Raw genomic sequence first — 22,383 nt, 5'->3', positions numbered from 1 at the left:
CTGAGTGATTACATAATGTGTATAATCACCCTGGCCAAGATTCCTTTTGAGAATTCTGGGAAGCTATTTTTAGATAAATTTGTACAGTGATGCAATCCTTCATGAAATAATTAGCTAAAAAGTCCATTTTTAGAACATCTCAAGAGATTTTGGTAAGAGCAGAAGACACTGTGATGTTTCTGATTCATCCTGAACTTGGATACTGCGAGAGTTTCCCAGTTGTCTCTTTTCACTTTTAGGATATAGTGCCAAAAATGTAAGTGCAGTTGGCCAAAATGCAAGGTCTTCTAACTCCTTGAGAGCATTTTATTTTTCTTCTCAAAACATGAAATTAGAAACCTTTCCAGTGCTTTCAGGAGTGCAGGTGTACAGAATACTCTGGCCAGAGGCAAAGCTGGTATTTGGCAGACTTCTCAGTCTATTAGTTCACTGCTCTATATTTCATCACATCAACATATTGCTAGTGCAACAAAAAGGGTGAGGAAACAGTCAAGGAATTTAAAAAATGTGTGTAATCACACTTGTTCAACAAACTAAAAACTAACAATATTTTCTCCTGCATGCAATATACAGAATTAATTCTTACTAATTACCCTGTAAATATTTTGAAGAGCTCTTTCAGCAGCAGATGAATAAAGTGGAATTGGAGGCAGCATGTTGCATTCCTATACTATTCTAGTTAAGTACTTCAGAAACATTGCTGGTGTGATATTATGGTGGTGACATCAGGCATTGAAGAATAACAAAATACCCCAAGATGTATTTTCCCTGATAGATTAATTTAGCTTTATTGCACTGTGTATTTTATGATATTGAAAGTGTTTATATTACTGTAGGAGAAAAAGAATATGATTAGAAGTTGTTGTGATTGTGATTATTCTGGCAGCCCAACCCTGTGAATTAATTAATTGCATTTAAGGTCTCTATATATTTAACAAGTGTGGGAACAAAAAAGTCTTGCAATGCTTTCTGACAGTGTAGACATTGTCATCTGTAGCACTTGTGAACAGGAGCAACTTCTAGTGTTGGTTCCTAATCACTGTTGCTTCGTGTTTCTGATGTAATGCTAAGTTAATCTTTCTGACTGCCTTGAATTTCACAGGTGTGAATATTACAGGACCACATAATTTTATGATTATTATTGTTGTTGTTATTGTTGTTGCTGCTATTTTTTTGTTGTTGCTGCTGTTGTTTATACAGATCTGCTTCAGAAAGAGATTTATTGTGCAGTTGAACCCAAATATTACTGCACAATGAGTAGAATCCATGTTAAGAAGCTATTCACCTGGGTACTGCAGACATAATTGACTATTCTGCTGCTTTTTTACCTCTTATGCTTATGCTGTTTACTATAACTCATAATATTGGTCTTGTTCAAGCTTTAAGCACCTAATTTTGGACAAAAGAGGAGTCTGAGACTCGTGAGTTTTAGTTTTAATTTTGTTACACTTATGCTGCACAGGTTCTTTGTTTATTTTGGGCAGGTAAGAATAGATGTTCTAATAACTTCATATATTGATGATAATCAGTCTGGTTATTTTTTCCTTAAAAGTTCTCAGAAAATGTAGTAAAATGGCTTTTACTCTCTGATTTTAAATGTGGCTGTTCAGATCCCATTTATGTCAATACTAGGCATCCAATGGCCTTACAATCTTAAAAATCTTTTTGGTTTATACTTTTCTATTAATTAGAAATATCCTAAAGGAATATTTCTGCATGACTTAACACTGGGGTTTATTCTCTTAATTTTTAACCTGATTTTTGAACCTGTGTTTTTGAATGTGGGTCATTCAGTGACTACAATTGAATTGCATCTCAATTTTGCCAAGTGCAGCCTCCTGTGGGGGTGGAAGAGCAGAGTGCCACTTCTCCCTGTGGCTTAACACAGGAGGGGCACCAGATAGGAGAGGGAATGTGTGAGTGCAGCCGAAAGCCTTTGCCTGAACAACTGAGTTGATTCAAAAGACATTCTGTGTTGGAAAAATTCTGAAAATGTTGGCAGTGCTCTCATAACCCTTTTCACATATTCTCAGTAAGATTTGACAATTTATATTATAAAATTTGATGGACTCGGGTCATAGCTGGATATGGCATCACTTTTTCCTCCTTACATGCTCAGGAATCCAAGGTCTTTTGGATGGTATTTTTACACAAACATTTTCCAGTGAGAGGGGCTTTTTTTGCCTTTAGCCCCTGAAAGCACCACAGGCTTGTGATATAAGTCCTTTCCTGCTTTAAAGTCTGTTTCTGTTTGTTCTCTGTTCAGAGTTTTTTGATTCTTGAAGAATCTGTGTCACAGCTTAAGCCTGGCCGTGGCTCAAGGCAGCCTCTTTTCACTGGTGATAATCTGGTTGTGAACTTATCCTAGAACTTTGTTCAGACAAATGGTTTAACTTCACTGAAAATCTTAAATGGAAAAAGTAGGTAATGCAGATATAAAATAATGTATGAATTAACACTGGAACTAGTAATTTTGGATCTGGCTTGCTTGGTAGGCGAAAATGGTTATTAAGTATCTCAAATAAGAATAGTGAGTGTCTCCATTACAGTGATGTGAACTCCCAAGCCAAAAGGATTTTTCTCCACGTGACTTGTTTTAAACAAATCCTTATGTTCTACTACACCATACCCCATGATAGTAAGACTAAATATAGTTTAACACTTGATCTCAAATACAGTGCTAAGTAGCCAGTTATTAAAAAAATAAACCTGTAAAAACTGGGTGTCAAATATTTCTACTGCTGTAATGGTGGATAAAACTTGTTATTCCTACAATCTTGCATCAAAAAGACTTTAGTTATATGTAAGGTGTCTCTATAAAGTGTATCAAGACAGTGGTGTGATGTTTTCTCCATTTCAGTCCATGCTTAAATATAGCACCCATGTATTGAAATGTATGTTTTAACAATTCTTGTTGCATACAACGGAAGACATGCAGGCATTTCAACTTAAGCTATATTTTGTATGTGATACAAATTGGAGACCTGGGCTTGGTATTGAAATTGTAAAAATTGTAGCTGAAACTCGCTATTCAGACATTAAAGATGGTGAAAAATGACCAGTGGTGCTAACCAGAGATTTGCAGTTTCAAAGGTCTTACTTAGCTGCTAGAGTTTCTGATTCATGTCTGGTTTTAAATAATTATTATGGGGAAGTATCTTTTTAATGAGTTATTTCCTGTTGTAAAAAGGGAAAAAGAGAACCTTCCTTCTTCCGTTGCTTGTCTGTTTTTAGTAGGACCTGGCCTGAGATGTCCTCAGGCAGCTACTGTTTCAGAGCTTTAATTATGCTTTTTAACCCACTTCTTTGTGTCTATGTTCTTACATACTTCTATGTAATTACCAAGTTTAGTAGTAGGACTGAGACAAATACCTTTAGCATGACTTTAGCTTATAGATTACTGAGCATGCTGTATTATTACAAGATATTTCCTGCGCTTCAAGCCATGCTTTTAATTCACAGAGCTTTAAAAGACTTCAAAACCACAAACTCTAAATGCAGGAAAATGCAGCAAAAAAAGTCAGACGGGCCATGTTCAATTCAACATAGCTTTGTTTAATCACAAGTGTCAGAAAAGTTGAAATTTGGCCTCAGTACTTTAGATAAGTGTCTGCTTGGCACTTGGAAGTGCTGCCTGTCTCCATCTGCCAAGTGTCCAATATCCCAGCTGGTGTTTGGGAGGCTGTGGTCCTTCAGCTTGTGAAGAGGGAGACTTAACTCTGAGCTTTAACTTCTTTCAGGGTAAGTCAGTCACATTTTGTCATCTCGCAAAGCAGCAGGTGTAATGGCTGTTCATACCAGTTACATACTACTCTAATTTAAAAAGAACTGAAGTGTCTGTAAAGCTTCTATGCTCATGTTCAACACTAAATTACCAGACCTGAGTCTCTGAAAATACTTACATGGAAGCTGCTTTGCACTGCTGCAGAGGAGTATTAATTTGTCCAGCAATTGATTTTGTATTTTCCCTGGGAGGAATGTTGGATTTAATGAAAACTTGGAAAATAGTCAGTACCTTTTCTTAATCCCTATTTTCTGTCCTGTGAGGGCACACAGGGCCTGAACATAAACTGCTCTGGGTTACATATCACAGATGATAAGAATTCTATGATTTTAATGTACAAACACCATGAGAATTAAGTTTAGTATATAACTAAATATAGATGTGAAAAATAAAAAGATGTATACTTAGCATAAAAACTTGACTGTGTTCCTTACATCATATGGAACAGTCTTATCATTAATGAGGTAAAACCTAAAAAGAGTTAAATGCAGAGTGGCCAAGCTTTTCTGCAGTAAGCTATCATGCACACTCTGAGCCTGCATGCATCCTGTCTCTCACACTTTCCAAGACAAGTCATACACTCCAACAGGAAAAGAAAAGCATGCTTATTAGCCCATTTGGAATTTTAACAGGGAAAAATTTGTGTTCTTCAATGGAGGCAGGAAACAAAGCAGCAAAACCCGTGTTAAAATGTAGTTGAGAGTAAGAATATAAGAACAGACTGCATTACAGGGCTGTTATAAAAAGAAAATGTATAATTAAAGCACTCAGTAAAACGTAACTCTGCCCCACAGTGATGCATTCCAACACCCATACGGTTATGATTATCATACTTATTTAGCATTTGGAGTTGCTGGTTAGTTAACATACTGCAATGTTTTTGTTATCTTTCACTTACTGATGAGTGCTTGCAAACTTGAGTCTTCATAACCTCTTTTTTTTTCTTCCCATTGGAATTTTCTTGGTGTCTAAAACCTCACTGCATAAGCAACAAGCCTGAATTGAATATAATTGTATATTTCTAATCATTGAAGACAAGAGTATAATTTATTTTGGAAATAATTAGCATGATTAGTTAGTATTATGCTGTTAAAAGTGGCCTGAATAATTAGCATAAAGGAACACAATCTCTGGCAGTCTATTGAAGTCCACTTCTTCCATGCTGCTCTAATACTGGCAAAAGATCCTTCAAAGCAATAACTGATTAACAGATCCTCTGGCTTGTGGAAAAACGACACTTCTGTCAAAACCATCCTTGGTGGATATGTTTTAACAATTTGTCTCATTTAATCATGTGGATTCGAGAAGTGTGCTACCATTAAAAAGGGACCAGTCTCAAGGTTTGGCTTTCTAACAATAATAGCCTTGGAATGTTCTTTTCTGCTTCAGCTGGAAAGTTAGTGCCACAGTGCTCCAAAGTGTATCAAGAAGTTTTAACAAAAGTTTAAACTGAAACTTTGCAAAGGAGTCTCTCCTAAATATCTTTTCTAGATGGAAAATTAATCTCTTTGGCTTATTTTCACTTTGCTTATGCAGGATGCAGGTACCTCTATAAGGCTGAGATGCTGAAAGCAGGTGGAATAGAGACAGTGAAGTTGAACATGATTTTTTAGAGGCTCCACTGTTGGAACTTGAACTTGTTATTTTTGATCTCAGAAAAATATTTAATGAGGATCAGACAGCTGAAAATGGAATAAAGGAAACTTGCTGAAAAATGTAATTTCTTGAACTTTAGGGTGTTTGAGGTCAAGTACAGCATTTGCTGTCCAACATCTGATGAACTATAACTTGCCAAATAACAAATCCACTATAAATTGTATTCCATGGCAGTTAGTAACTTCTGAGTTGTGCAGCAGTAGAAATGGCAAGAAATTCTCCCCTTGTTTTCAGATGATAACAATTTTCAAAGAACGTGCAAAAATACTGTTCTAATGTGAAAACTGATTTTATTTGGAGAGAGAGCTGGCTTAATTAGCAAACATTTTGTTAAGCTGCTGTTAATGGAACTCAGGCCTGAAGCACTGGATTCATACAGGAGAACCAATTGCAGTTGCACATGCTTTCATTAAATCTAGGTTCATTCCAATAAATTCATGCAGCTTCTGGATAAACTTGGTGAACTCTGTAGCCTGAAGAATGAAATTTTTTAGAACATTGCCCTTTTCTATTTTCTAAAATATTGTCTTAGGAGAAAAAAAAAAAGCTCAGATAAAATCACTTACTATTTAAAAGCATGAAGACTGGAACTAAATGCCTGCCACATGAAGTTCTCAGAGTGTTTTGTGGAAATCTTAGAATGCTTATTTTCAAGCAGTGAGATTGCAAGAAAGAGTTTCTGTGTCCTTGAAGACGGCAGGAGGTCATTGCAGAATCAAACCGACAATGTGGGTCTCTAGATTTTAAATTTTGTGCTTTAAGAATTAGATCCCAGCTCCAGGACAGCTTGCAGGCCTTTTATCTGCCTCCTTCTCATGTTATATAGGGAAAAATCCTACCCTATTGAAAGTGAATATTCTGGAAATATTTCAAATTCCATGAAGTGAAGAGAGATTGAGAAGAAAATCCAAAGGAAAGTAATAGCTATTGAATTGTTTTACACCTATATCCCAGAGCAACAAATCTTAGTATTTTTCCTCATTTGAACCTCATTCATGAGAGTTTCGTTGTTAACTTGATCCAGATGACAGATGAAAGCATAGTTCCCTATTGCCACCTTGCTAAAATATTTTTTAAAAGACAGTTTTAATATTATAGTTTTACAGTTACAGATTGCTGTTAAGCTATTTAGTCTGTTACCAGTCAATCAAAGACTTTCATTTCACTTTGGTATATCCTTCCTTAAACTCTACAGACTTTTAGGAGGACAAGAAATGCCTGTCAGTTTTCTTGCAGTGCTAGATCATAAATTCTTTGGTAAGTGGGTTAAAAATTCAGTTACACATACCATTCATGACCTTGACAGCTTAGCAAATAGTGACATTGAATGATCAAAGACAACTGCTTCAAGCCCTAAGGGTTAATATACCTGTGCAAGTAGATTTAAGCTGCATTTAGTTTCTTGATCATTCCTTTATTTCAAAATGGATGCAGTATTTTTTGAATGTAGTCAATAAATTAAGAACAAAGAAAATCTGAGGACACTGTTTAGGCTAGAGCTAATAAGGCCATACATGGTCTTTTGGAGATAGAGTTAATTAATTGTTGTATTTTATAAGTTAACATGTTTTTCTTTTCTAGTATACATCCAAATTGAAACCTTTTCCTTCTCAGGTGTGAGCCTGTTGTTCATCAGGCGTTTTCAAAAAGAACTGTTGGCATGACAATTTTTTTGGTCAGAGCTGTGGATATGTAAATTTCATGAAACCCCGTTTTCAGGTTTGAGAGGAAAATGCGAATAAATAGAATTTTCACCTATGCAATGTAACTATTTCAGATAGGGAGTGACTTGTGCAGAGTAACCTATGATGCACATTAGATGTCCATCGTTGGAATGCATGTGTGATCACCACTCTCATTTTCATTAATTGTATGTTTCAAGATTCATGTTTCTTGATCATCCAGAAAAGTCATATTGAATAATCTGCTGTGCCTTCTAAAGAAATGTAAGAAAAGGTCTTGGATGTCCCTGAATAGGAAATTGTCAGGTATGCTGAAGATGTTGCAGGAAATGATGGCATTGCCAAGTCACTGCATGGTATTTTCCCCTCTCAGGCAGCACTGAAGCAGTCCCTGAATGTGTTGATCTGGCACCCAGACCATGAGGATTTTCTTCTGTGTGAGAAACCAGAGTCCCAACATGTACATGCCTTCCTGTGTGCCTGTATGTAGGTGTAGGGGTGTGAAGCCCTGGAGTCCTGAATGAATTCCAGTGTGGTTAATGAATTCCTTCCTTAAATAAAAATAAAGTTGGCATTTCAAAGCCTGCTAAATATTAAAAGCTAGCAAAGGGAGCAATCAGAAGGAATGTTACAGATTTTTGTTTAGAAGGATGTGAAAAGGATTGTATTGTTCCTCAGCATGGCTTTACTTTTGTTCTTCAGAAATCCTCCTGCTCATCCTCCTCAAAAGTCCTGCTTTTAAAAATTTGAAATCATAAGATGCTTTTACTTCTGAAATCAAAGCTAACCATACCTGGAAAATACAGTTCAGTGTGGAAGTTTAGCACTAGCAGTAGCTAAAGCAAAGACAAACAGAACATCAAAATTACATTTGCAGTCATTGTGAAGAGCTAACAAATAAAAACAAAAAGTTTTTAACAGAAATATTTGGCCACATATATAGCATCATTTAAAGAAATTTATGACAGTTACAAGTCATGTCAAAGTTTAGATGGTTTGATGGTTACTTGAGTGGAAAAGAAATTTCCATTTCACATTTCTAATATATTTTGCTCCCAGAACAGGCACACTAAAGGGAGGCTACTAGAGCATTAACACTTCTTTGTGCACATTTTACTGCAATCTGGCATGCAAAAGGAAGAAACATTAGAAGTAGTTTATTTATATTTCAGCACCAAATTAGAAAGATGACATCATTCATTTACAGTTCTTATCCCATGACACGCCTAATCCCCAACACCTCATTACAGAGGACACTTTTAGGATTGCATATATCATCTTGTTTAACTTTTGCATTCTTTATGGAATACAGTTGAAAGGTAGGAAATTTAAGGCTGTTCATTGATAAGAAAATAAACTAATAAAATTTTAGGAGCTTCCCCAAAGAGGCAGGGTATGACAGTGTTTATAGTAAGTGGCTTATTATTTGGCTATTAATTCTCCATCTCTTCCACTCTTTTGTTCAAAAGGCTTTTCTCTTTTGATTCTAAAGACAAACAGACCAACTATGATGATTCAGATTGAGATGATCTTTTTAGCAAAATTGGTAGAAAGTCATAGGTGAAATTCATACAGCTGTTTGCTTCCATCTTCTTATTGGGGAGGGAGAAAATGGAATATTTCCAATTGTGCAGATCCCTCTTACTCTGTAACACACTGAGAAAATGCTCTCACAGTGCTATGGAGGTGCTCAGAAAAAATCTGACAGTGTACATCTGATCTGTGACTTTTCCACTACCTTTTTGTTGTGGATGCCTTGAGGGTTTGGTTGGGTTAGTTGGTTGTTTTTACTTAAACTGAGTACAGCTCCCCTCCTGTAAAGCAGTTTTCTATGATCTTCTAATGGACATCATATGAAGTGCTTGAGAAACGTTGTGACAACTGAAAAAAAATTAATTGCTGAAAAGGCACATCAGGATTTCCTAGGATTCTGTGGCTGTTTTCCTTTCATTAGACTTGTTATACTTGAAATATTACATAATATGAATATTTCGTTTTCTTTTTTTTTTTTTTCAAATCCCTTTTCAACTTTAGCAAAAACATTAAAGTTGTGGAATTTAATAGCAATCTCTGAGTTTTACATTTTCAATTAAAATGTACTTGCCAGTGAAATTTTCCAAACAGAGACTTTGATATAGGATTGTTGTCAAAGGAAAATCAAATTACAGCAGTCCTGGAAGTAAGTTTACCATATTTTATCAGTGGGACACGAGTTATCTCATGGGCTGCATTGGAAGGCAGTTAGACCAGTTAATATGGGAACATACTGAGCAAATGAACTGTGTTCAAATTCATCTGCTTAAGCTGGTCCTTTGGAACTGATTATTCTGGGCAAAGCCCCGGGGAATGTGTTTAGTCCCCATCCTCAGTGGGGTTACCATGAATCCTGTTGCCTTGGAGCATGACATCAGTGAGTTAAGACTGCTATATTTCCTTCATTCATCTCTGTGGTAGTAATTTTAGATGTCTCTAATTAATTATTTTAATTTTGGAAGAGGTCTTTGGTAGTTGACAGCGTTTTTTTCCTCAGTTTTGTTAGTGCAAAATTAATAAAACTTGATTGCAGTTTAACAGGTTTGCCTGAGAGAGTCTTCAGTCCTGGTACCACAAAAAGTAAGGACTGTATCCACTGGTATCAGCCTATTGGTAGTAAGATATTTTTGGTGTTATGAGCAAGGTTTGAATTATTTGAGTCTATGTATTTCATGGTATGGAATAATTGTAATAGTGATAAAGAGCAGCAATGTATCTTGTTATCCCATGGTGACATAGATTTTATTATCTGTACACAGCTGTAGCTGAAGTGTTGATCTCTTTTTCAAGATCTGTATCTTAGACTTACTTCCATTCAGTAATGTGTCAAGTTCCATAATCACTTTTTTCTCTAAGTGCCTGTGTCTCTATCAGTTAGTTTTCAGATTTGTTTTACTTATTGTTTAGCAGGGTGATCCTGGTGTACAATTAAAATAAGTTACCCAAAATAGAACTTTTAGACCAACTATTCATGATTGTTGTTGACGTGCCTTAGTAACTAACTTTAAATGTTTGAAGTACACTTAATATTCCTTTCAGTGAGATTTAAAAAGTTAATTGCAAAGACATAATGTTAGACTGCAAAAAATAGGAAACAGCTCTAAAATAATAAATTTAGAAAAGCTGAATGTCTCTTGGCCTTCAAACACATCATCCTTCATCATTTACTTTTCTGACTTCTTCATGTGATTCTATGGACATAAAAGCTGGAACAGAGGATGTGTTCACATCCTTTATTTCTCTGTTTCTCTGTCCTTTCCTTTGTGAGCCAGCAGTCTGGACTTCTAGTCTTACATCCTTCAGCTCCAAAAAAAAAAAAAAAAACCCAAAAAACCCCAGAGCCAAGATTTCCTAAAACACTGTCAGAATAATACATTCCAACATGTAATAAAATTGTCTTGCTTTACATCTTAAACAGACACAAAACAGAATGAAGCTGATGGCAGATAACTATGATGATGACCATCACCACTACCACCACCATCACCACCACCACCACCATCGATCTCCTGGGAGGACACAACACAACCACAGACCCTCTCCAGATCAGGTTGGTCACCTCTTTCTTCACCCTCTGTTTTATAATTTTTATTTTTTTTTATTTCAAGATAAAATAAATTTTCCAAAGCACTAATAAGCAAGTGATGCATTCTTTGAACTGAAACTAACAGCCCTGGTATTTATTTCCGTCCCTGAAATAGTTTAAAATTTTGGCTTTTTGTCTGGTGCCTTATTTTTCTGGAGTAGAAAAACAGTCTGTAGAAACAAGTAACTCAGTTTCAGATGGAGGAGCCTGAGGAAAAATTGAATATTGCTTTTATATGAAAAATCATTTTTTGATATTAAAATAGGTTATAAGTTCATAATGTCTGGGAAGAAATAAAAAGGAAAATCAGGGATGAAAATATAATGGGGATGTGTGATAGACTACGTAATTGAGAGTAGGAAGCAAAGAGGCAAATTACACTTTTTTACAGAGTGACCAATGGAACTGTATTAGAGTCAGGAACAGGTAAGAATGAGAAAACATGATTTCTTGGATACTAACACAAAGAAAAAAACCCAAAACCACAAACCACAAACCTGAACAACATGACACAGGATCCTTTGAATTCTTGGAACATGTTAAGAACAACTTTTTCTGTCAGAAAGAGAAGAAGGGAATTAAGGACTTGATGTCTTGGTTTAGTTCTGTTTCTGATTAACAGAGATAAGTTGGCTGAGTTTATAAAAGAAGGAAAAATTGTATGGAAATATCTGTAAAATCAAAAAGTTTTGGCTTTATGCAAGGAACAGAATGAAAAAAAAAATCCCTCAAAATGAAGGCAGGAGATGTGAAATAACAGGTAATAACCACCACAGTGTTACTGAAACCCAGACACTCTTTTCAACTAATTCAAGAAACCTGAACCTGTGAAAAAGATTTGAGGCACAAGACAATGTAAGAGAGCTAACATTTAGTCAAGTGCTTTTCAATGCATGGTAAGAGCTTATTCAGGCAAGAGAATGGGTAAGAAGCATAGTGAAAGTCAGATCAGAAAACATCTTCAAGAACATTAAGACATTATGTGAATGGTGGAAATAGATGCATGATTAAAGATAGAGCGCACAAAATAGTAGCTATTTTACTAGTATTTACTAGCACTTGTACTCTCAGCTTTTTTCCTAGGTGATAGTTTTTGGCCACTCTCTAAAAAAGAGTGTAAGCCTAGCATACCCATCCTGTATTGAAGCTCCTTGTATTTGCCAAGGAAAATTATGTCAAGCAAATGTAAGTTCCTTTGATAGGGTAACTGATTTTGTGGTTAAAGCAGAAAGTGGTAGCTTTTAATTCATCAGGTCTTGAACACTGTCCCACCAGATATTTGTAATATGCAAATAAAGACATAACTTTTTAATGTAATTAATAACTAATGTAAAATGAGTGGCAGTAATAAAAGCTTTAACTATAAATAATATTTTTTAATTTAAATAATTATGAGGTTGCCATGAGATGGGTGTGCAACTGATCGACAAATTTTCCATTGATCATTTTTGGACAGGAGGGCCAGTTACAGCAGGGTTCCAAAGAGGTCTGTCCTTTATCTGATTCTGTGGAGTATTGTTTTAGAGATTATTTCAGTGGTGAAATAGAAGTGCCATTAATATTGTTGATCATGAATCAAGCTGTAAGAAGCTCCAAGCACAGTAGGAGCAGTCAAAGTGCTCAATACGATGCTCCAGTCTTGATAAAGTGGAGAAAGTCTAGAATAAGTAATTTGGAATTCAGTAAAGACAAGTCCACTTACAGGGGAGAAGTCACATGTGCTGATGAGGTAATAGCATGGAAAAAGGAATCTAAACTGCACAGTGGAATACCATTGCAATGACGTTGGATCTAATTCTGGGATGGATATAATACTGGAAAAGAAGCAGGAAGCAATTACTCTGTTCCTTTGAGCACTGGTGAGAGCTCATCTGAAAAGCTGTTTACAGTTTTGATCTTCATGCTTTAGGAAACATAGAGTAGAAAGGGACAGAAGGAGAGCCACAAGAATGATAGAACATGACCTGTGGGGAAGGCTTAAAGAACATGGTTTGTTTAGTCTAGAAAGTACCAAAGGGGAGACATAAGTCTTCTAGTACATAAAATGTTGTTGTAAAGAAGACGATGATCAATTGTATTCCAGTGCCCAATGGAGAAGGGGTAGGAGCAATAAATTTAATTTTGCCAAGAATAACTAGGTTAGTTGTTAAAAAGAAAACTTTTTCGCTATGAGTCGAATGAATCTGTAAGTGGAAGCAAAATGTGGACATTCTTTCATATACATGTAATGGAAGGTCCTTTCTTGGAGATTTCAAAGAACAGATTAGATAAATACAGCTTTATTTCATGTGTTGGACTCAGAATAGGTGTTCTCCTGAAGTGCTGTCATTCCAAAATTTCCTCTGACTCTGTGAACAATGGATCAGCCCAGCATATGTTTACTTGTAAAGGAAGCAAATAGGAGATTCATAGCAAAATCTTGATGAAATATTCTTTGAGTTCTTGCTGAAATAATCTTTGAGAACAGCACAGTCAAGGAGAATCATGAGTGAACTCTAGGCATTGCTTTATCTTACACTTTTCAACCATGGATTTTAATTTTTTCTTTCCTTTTTGTGTTGTTACTTACTGCTCTTTACAGCATTTGTTTGTGCAGCAATTTGATTGCTGTGTGCTGTAGAAATCTGCATTTCCATTCAATATTACACACAGATTCCAGATATGTGGCTATAATCCAACATGTGTTTTTAAAGCACAGAAAATAGTAAACTTGCAAATCATCAGAGGGCATTTTTAATTTTGTAAGGAGATGAAGTTGTGCATATTGTAACATAAATACTGTTTAATTTGGTGAATGCTAGGGAGGGATTTTGAAAGTTTTCTCCCAACTTCTTGAACAGTGTTAATCTTGTAACATTTCTCATTTCTGTAGGTAATACTGGATTTTCTAATCTACATGCTACATTTATGTGGAGAAATAATGTCTGCTATTGTATATGTCTGTAAAAGTATGTACTGGCATACATAAAGTATGGGCACTGGCATACATGTTTGTAACAAAGAATAAGACATTTCTGTGCCCTTTGTAAAAAGAAAGGTGCAGCACCAAGTTCTTGGAAGACCTTGGAAGACAGACATCCTGCTTGAAATAGGCATAGTTTTTATGAGAAGCTGTCCTGTTCAGATACTGACAGTTTTTTAATGATAATGTTTTTGTTATATCTCTTACCTGATCTCCTATCCTGCCATGGGCAACATGTGGCAGAATGGCTCTATGTGTAGTGAAGGATAGGATCTCTGCCTTCTCTTGAAGGAACTAGTTCAGCACCTTTTTTCAGACACAACGGATGTGTTTAGGTCTTCTGGCTGCTGCTAGGGAGCAAAGCCAAATTTCCAGCCACTTCTTGCCTTTATTCCTGCTTTTTTTTGCTCTTTAGGGAGAGGCTTAGATAGGTGACCTTTTTTTGCCATGGCATATCCTTGTCTGGACGTAACTCTGGTGAAGTTGTAAGGAAACCTCACAAACAAGAGGAAGACTCTAACTCTCATCTGCCCATATATGGTCTTGTAACAGTTGGTCATGATGTGATCCCTTGTTATGTTGGTGCATCTGATTTTTATTTGATATAAATAAATTTCTAGGGATTGAGTGCTGCCATGTGAGTAACATATATTAACCATTTTTACTAGTCTTTAAAAAAAGGTGAAAAAAAGATAATTTTTCAGCTTTGCACAAAAACTTAAATTTATTCTCTTCACTTTTGGCTTGAGAGTTGGCAATCTTTCTGAATTTCCACCTGGAAACATTTTGGCAGTCCATGTGTATCCTGAAGTGCGGGTGTAATACTCCTAGCATGAAAATGAGCTTAATAAGCATTTTGCTCTAGCTTCAGTTTCCAAGGAGTTGTAGTATATGGCCCCTTGTAGAGTGCATTACAGTAATCTAATCTGGATTGTTGCATCCAAGAGCTATCTAGAACAAAAAAAACCCATGGCTAAATAAATTTGAACTTCCAGATCTAGCAGCTATCCTGCCCCACAGCATAGACTTCCTTCCAAACCCTACTGTCCAGCTCCCTGCCTCTCTTATTTCTCATCTCTACATCCTTACTGTTTTTCCTTAAAACTTTTTTCTCTTGGCCTCAGTTGCCCGCATCATCTTTCAGTTTTCTCCCTTCTATGGAGAATGTTTTGAAGGAAGTGCCTGCTTGTGTCACACCAGTGACTGTGTGCTCTTGAAGAAAATTGCTGATGCTGTTGCAAGTTGTTAGGAATCAGCACATTTGTATTCCCTGCCACAGCTGCCTCACTGAGCAGCCCTCCTTCTGTCAGTTCCCTCCTTTCAGTATGGGAGCAGGCCTGTGAGTTACCAGCCAACAGAGAATTCTGTCCTGCTGACCACAATTCTGGTCAATTTGTGATGTCTCATTCTCTTTGGTTTTCTAATCTCAGGATCCTCTCAGTTACTCCCTGTTTGTTTCCTGTTCTGAGTTTTGGGCTCTAGTCACTCATATTCACTTACTGTTCATTTCTGTGGGCATTTTTCACTCCCTGCTGAAAGTCCTCACAGTCCTCAATTTACTGGCACAAATGACCAATCTCTAACTCCAGGTTGGTCTCCACATAATGAATAGTAGTCTTTGATTATTACCCAGGACTTCTTCAACTTCCTGAGAACATTAAGATGTGGTTGAAGGTTCTAAGTATAAGATTCCACTTCTGGACTACTTAGTAAAAAACTGTAAATGATTATTAAAATTAAAAGCAGCATCTCTACATGAAAAAAGAAGTGTAGGTATCCGACATGCATATATCTCTGATATACTTAAGTTAGTCTGATGGCATTCTTAACAGGGAGTTAGGTTATTTGAGAGGTCATAGGGAAGAACTTGATTCTGCATTAAGACAGTGGAAGACTGGAGGTATAACATACAAAGAATTTTCTTACTTTAGATTTTATTGCCAGTCCTGATGATTATAACAACTATCAAATCTTCTTAATTCCCATAGTACTGGAGATCTTTAAAGAAATAAAATGTACAGTGTTCTTAATCTCCTAAAAGTTTCCTGAATACCTGAGCTGTAGTGGATTCAAAGGTGAATGCTTTACTCTATGGTCACCAGGGCTACAAATATATTTTAATTTTGTTTTATGAGAGATTATGTACTCATAGAAAAGAATCTGATTTTTAGAAAAATGTGAGTATCATAGGGCATGCCTTAGGAGCTGGCTGCTTTCCAAAAAGTTGGCCCTATTCTTAGAACCTGTAATTTGGGATGGAATGTCACATGGTGCCTCAGCATGTAAAATGATGTCCTTTTACATCTTTTAATCCTGTCTGGCTACATAGAGATTTCTTTTCCCACTTAAAACATTTCTGATGGTCCTTCTACAAGATTCAGTGTTTAGAAGTAATTTGTTACAATCTCACCAAAAAGTTTTCTGTTCCTCTGAGATCTCAGCAAGGAGGCCTAAAAAATAGTTCAAGGTTTCTGAACTATCCTCTTATCTAAAGGAAAAGTCCTCCTTATCAGGACAGTGATGGGGCAGGGTATATCCCTGAAGCTTCCCTTCCTGCCACTCTCCAGTCACAAAGCCAACTGTTTTGGAACGAGCCTGTAGCTGTCTTGCTGTTAAATGTGTGTCATTGTAAACAGGCTTTTTAAAAGCGTGCTGGTAAACTCCAGCATCTGAGAAATCACATGCAGCCATGCGTGAAACTTGACAACAAACTGGCTGTTGCCAAGTAGGCTATGCCACTAAAAACTAACTTTTTGAAGAAGACCATGTGCTCTGAAAAAAAAGTGTTTATTGATTTGTAAAGTGGTGACTGGTCTTGGCAACAGGTCTTTATTCATCAGCTGGAACTGCTAAATATCCTTGGAGTTGCTGAAAGACGATATGTGAAAAACTCTGAACAGGTCAGATGGGATTTTGTTTGAGGTGGATGACTTGGAAATCAGAACCACAGGACAGTCAAACAATGATTATTATTTTAGTGTCTGCATCCTGATCTACAAATCACTGTATTGATCCATATGTAATTTCAGGGAAAGGGAGAGCATGGTGCTTTGTGTATTTTGGCAGTCCTGGCTGTTAGCATAATGCCTTCTATTCTGTGGCCACGCTGGAAAATTGCCAACCTCAAACTCCTGAACAGGCCTCAGGAATATTGAAACTGAGATTAAAAAAAAAAAAAAACAAAAAAAACCAAAAAACCAAACCAACACAAAACCAAACAACACAACTTTAAAGCCAAACAAACATAAACCAAACCAGATTATTTTAGCTAATGCAAATAATAACCATGGTTATTTGAAAAGCATAAAATTATTCAAATTTCTTTAGGCTGTGAGTAGATAGTTCAGTCAGAGCAGAAGTTTAGTACCTGGAAAACTGAAATACCTTGTGTGGGAGTTTTCTGCATCATTGAAACTTTGTTTTTCAGTTGTTCAGGAAGAAAGAAAAATAAAAAACCAAGGGGAAAACCAGTGACATTGTCGTATATAAAAAAGTGATATGATATAGCTGCCTAAAGTAGTAAATTGGAATTATTGCCTTCCTCCCTGACCCAGATTTTGTTTAATATTCTGCATATTTCTTTACCCTCTATATTTTTGGGCATTGTTTTTGGGCAGGTGTGAGCTTGCTCTTGTCTGTTCCCCAAATGGATGTGAACTTGTTCTGCTGGTGCCTCAAGCTTCAGGGCAGCACGCAATTGCATTAGCACCGAGCTGAGCCTGCACTAAGCTCATTGGAGTCACATGGATTTATTTAATTTAGGAATTTGGGCAGGGCAAGGTTTGCCTGTCAGTACATTCAGTATAAACAATCCCAGACATATCCACTGTAAATAACTAGTATTGTGCTGAATTAGTGTTTTGGGAACTCAGAAGTGCAGTGCAAATTAGTCATATAAATGCTTTCAAATTTTTAATCTTTCCTCTAATTCTGCATCTTTGCTACACATATGATTCTTCTGGAACAAAGAACTTGTGATTCATATCACACGTTGTTCAGACTTGTTGAACTGAATGCTGTAAAATCCTATTTGGATCATGGTCACCTTTAAAATACCAGTTTTCCAATTAAATTGTATGCAGTTATCACAGCTATATTGTTTAGTATAAACAGCTACTGAATGGCAAATACTTCTCTTCTAATGAGGGTGTAATTCCTGCCTTAAGCATTTCCCAAAACTCAGTGAGTGCTATCATGTGCTTATTTCAGTAGATACAGAGAATTTTGCTTGCCTCTGACATCTATCTAGGTATTCCTGTCTACTTTAACCTAAAAAGAAACCTGAAATAGTCTTCTACAGAGGCTTGCCCACATTCTGAGGTTTGGCTTCAAACCTAAGGGTCACTGCGAGTTACATAGTACTTGTGATGGAAGAAAAGAAAGAACCTTGAAATTTGGGAGAGTCTCTCTGAATCTGAATTTATCTTTCAGGAATACTCTAGTTCTTGATTTTGGTTTGCTGCCGTTTTGCAGTTAGAAACATTTTGAGCTACTCAACATTTCTCTCTTGAAAGTAAAACCAATAGAAATTTGGAATATATGTTAATGCTTTTGTTATTCCTGCCTCTTAATTGCAATTATATTGTAGCCAGGTTACTTTTCAAACATCTTTTAATGATATTAAATTTTTAATTTACTAAAAGGCCAGCTGAACTGGAGCTGTAATAAAAACAAGAAGTAGGAAACAGGTTTAGCTTTCTTTGATACTCCAGGAGATGGATTTTGTACATTGAAAAGTTATACCTCTCCTTTGCTTACAGAAATGAATTTATTTTATATTTTGAGGTTTAATGAATGTGATATAAATGTATACACACTGAGCACTGTGTATATTTATATATATCTATATTTATATGTTAGCTTTCCAGTCTTTTCCACATATGGAAGAATTTTTTGAGATCATGTTTAGCTATAGAAATCTCTCCCCCTCACTTCCCCTGAATGTGTGTGTTATAATATACAACACTTATATAGAGGTTTACATTTATCTTGTATTTCTTAGTAGAAAAATTATCTGCCACCATCATAGTCTAAAATAGGTCTTTAGACCAACTGAGAGAGCCAAAAATGCATTTCTGGGAGACAGTAACTTGATAACAAAAGTTGCATATCTGGCACTGGTTACTTAAGTGAGATAACATGTCACAGGCTTTCACTACAAAGGGCACCATAAATTTTTGCATTGCAAATCTGATTTCACGGACCACTTCTTGTAAGAAGCATTGAGTTTCCGCTTCATCTAGTGATAAAACTTCAGAATGCATGAGTATCTGGTGAAACATCTTATTCATGTTAATGCTAGTCTGGGTGCTGTAAAGTCAGTGGTCAGAAACAACCTTTCACTTTCCCACTTGGGCAGTATTTGTGATTGATTTTAAACCAACTATACACAAATAGAACAAATGGTGAGATGGGCTTTAAGGCCATTTTCATAGTTGGGTGATGCATGGTACTTGTGACCCCTTCTGTTATGGATAACTTTGAAAATAGACCTCTGACATAAATATATATTGCTGAAGCAATTTTTAAGATTTATTCAGCTTTTTGAATATACAAATGAAACATAAAATAAAGGCCTTTTAAAGCTCTATGCACCAAACACTTAAATGAATCCACTGCTAGTCTTTCCACGTTTTAGCTACAGGCTCAGTTCTTCAAATCATTCATGCACAAAACTATTCTGTAGTCAATTGTTCTGTGCATGGAGAGGTCGTGTGGTTAGTCCTCAGCTATGTTTGCTCCTAGAAACTGAGCAGCAGGTAAAAGTCTCTCTAAGCTCTGAAAGATTCTGATTTTTAGACTAAGTTCTTGATTTCAAAGAAATATAATTTCTTAGCAGGTAGATTTCGTTGTATAAAGGGGAAATGAATACTTGTAAATGTAAGCATTTGCTGTAAGTAGGAAAGTTTCAGAGTTCAGAGCCAGCAGTTAGACATTTAATGACCCATTAGTAGCCATGGATAATGAGAGCAGCATAAATCAGTCATCAGAAAGTTAGCTGCAGAGATGAGCAGGTTATCGCTAGATTTATTTAACCCAAGTTAAAACATCATTTCTTAGCATGCAGCACATGAAGGGAAATGTGATGAGCCTTGTCAGGAAGGGTCTCCTATTGTGGGAAGGGTACCAGAAAAGCTTAACTCATCAAGTTTTTCATGTTGCCTGTGTTGCAAAAGCTTTTGGTTAAAAGGAGATCAGGACCTTTTTTGTTTTTTAAGAGTAGGTTTTATAAAGGTACTTGCATGCCACAAAAGTGTGGGGGATTGTGCTGTAACCAGATTTTGTACATATATTTTTATGAGGTGGCCACAGAGTAATCCAGAGTTTTGTAGTCTTTGAGTGCACCTACACTGGGATTTTAGTTCTGATCAAGAAGGCAGAGTTGAATCAAATCCTCCTGCTCATTCCCACTTCTTGCACTGTGGTTTATATCCAGACGTGGTGCTGGATTGGGCACCCCAAGTTCCTCTTTGATTCAACTTAAATGAAAGATGCATTCCAGGAGGTCCACCAGCACTGTGAAATTGCTAAAGGGAATTCAGTTTTGGGTGAAATTAATTCAGAATACCCCCCAAGACAGGTGTATTGTACAGAGGAGACTCTCAGAACCATTGTAATGGCTGTAGATCTGTTGCTGTTGGAACACACTGCTAAATAGGACCTCCTACAGCTACTCCGTGTTCACCAGTAATCAAGAATATGCTACATGCAGAGTGGTTCTGAATAGGCTGATAATTTCTGGCGTCTGATTATTAAAATTTTGTAGATAGACCTAATTGTGTAGACCCTGATTAGAGTGCTCCTCTGTTTCTTACCTTCTGTGTAAGGTAGCCCCTGTTATCTGAAGGCCGCTGCTGTCAAATTTGCTGCTGACACTGGTGAACCTTAGAGAATTGATGGCTGAGAAGTGTTCCTGCAAAGCTTGCATTGAGATACATGCCAATAACAAAATTGAAAATGTCTCTATACAAGCCTTCTATATCTGTGTGTAGTGTTTTGCAAGCGCTGATCTTTAAGCTCCTCATTTTGCAGTATACTTTGAAGCTGTATTTGAGGTTTTGTGGTGATTGGATCAGAGCAGTAAATCGTATTTAGTGACAGCAGATACTTCTTTTTAAGGTAGTAAGCAAATATGGTAAATAGCAGTAATAAGTAAACAGAAATAGAAAACAGAAATAAAAAAAAAAATAAAACAGAAAAACAGAAAAAAAACCCCCCAGAAATAAAAAAAAAGGACTAGCAAAAGGATGAAATAAAATCAATGAATTTATAATCTATTAATAGCCTTTGTAAAAAAGGCCTTGGGAGTATTTGAGATTATTCCACTGTACTATACATACAGGCCCAAATTAGATACTTGGATGTCAGTCTTAAATATTCAAGGCATTCAATGTTCTAAACACCCTGAATTGATAACAATTTTATAACAAGTGTGTGTACTAATTTCTCAATTCAAATGGCACCTCTTGAATTTTGGTTTTTTTCCTGTTTCGCTTGTCAGTAACTGAGATTTTGCTTTGCGGTTTTTGTCATTGAATTGCTGTTCTTGACCCTATAAAGCAATGATAGATCCAAGTTTAAAAAGCAGTTAATGTACATAAACATTAATGAAAAATTGCTTGATTGTAGTTTATTGTTTGAAAGAGCCATAGATTAATGATTCTGTAGGATACACACTGATATGAAAAACTAACCATACTTCTGGCATCCTCTGTTCCAATATTAATAAATGATAAGGCATAACTGGAGCTTTAATTTTGCTTCACTGTGTGTCAAGAATGCAAAAATAAGTAGTGAACATCATTTGTCTCAAAACTTCAGTGAAGAATTCTGTATTCTCTCTATTATCTGTTTGCACTGAGGCACTAAATCTTAGCTTCTTGATACAATACTTCATTCGTGAAACCTATCAAAATCACAGTCCTGGTTCTTATGTGCTGTTTATCCAGTGCTTTTGGATACTTGTTGCTATCCATACAGAAAAATTTGTAACTATATGTTAGGATTTACACCAGTTGAGACTGGTTTTGAGATTGCTCTTAGTACTAACAGTTTGAAATCCAGTGATGGTATTGTTTGTTGGGTTTTTTTATTATTTTTTATTCAATTTTATGTCAAAACAGATCACTGTGCTTAATTTTATGAACATTCTAATCAAAAAAATTGGAAAATATGTAATAAATTTTTTGTGTACTGGGTAAGGTAGATCATGGCACACACATTCTCATTGAAACAGGTGTGAGGAAAAAATGATGGAAGAGGATTTTTATTAATTGCAGCTGTTGAAGGTTAAGTGGACTGTGATCACAATCTGGACCTCTGAATAATTTCTTCATCAAATCTATAATTTTTAAAAATTAGTTTGAATATAATTAACTGTATCTTTTAGAGAGTGTCTAAGACTTGATATGAAGTCTTCAAATCATCCAGAAACGATGAGTTACTGAAAAATGTGTCCTGTATTTGGAGTGTAACTACATCCTCTAAATCTCTATCTAGATTTTTTCTTTGCTAGAGAAAAGAGCTGTCTCCTTTTCTCTATGTTAGTTAATAATGATCAGAAAATCTTTTAGTGTTTTCTGAGGGATCAGTTAGGTTGAGTCTCTTGTTTCTCACTGCCAAGTTTATTTTTCAGTAATTTTCTAGCTGTTTCCTGATCTGGTTACAGTCTTTCAAGTAT

The 22,383-nt window shown here is 36.0% G+C and overlaps 1 protein-coding gene across 1 annotated transcript in view; it reads left to right on the top strand.

Annotated features, from left to right (window-relative positions):
• ERC2 (ELKS/RAB6-interacting/CAST family member 2) overlaps positions 1-22,383 on the top strand; it is a gene marked incomplete at both ends in the record, with an annotated part of 345,331 nt that overhangs the window by 270,144 nt on the left and 52,804 nt on the right. Inside the window, one exon of the mRNA XM_082289123.1 lies at positions 10,574-10,705. Within this exon, the coding sequence (XP_082145249.1) occupies positions 10,574-10,705 (132 nt within the window). The remainder of the gene's footprint in view (positions 1-10,573; positions 10,706-22,383) is intronic.

Source organism: Coloeus monedula, assembly GCF_965178545.1.
Source record: "Coloeus monedula genome assembly, chromosome: 11".
In the NCBI taxonomy this organism is placed as follows: domain Eukaryota; kingdom Metazoa; phylum Chordata; class Aves; order Passeriformes; family Corvidae; genus Coloeus; species Coloeus monedula.
The sequence above is the reverse complement of the archived record's forward strand: the minus strand, read 5'-3'. Positions and strand labels throughout refer to the sequence as shown.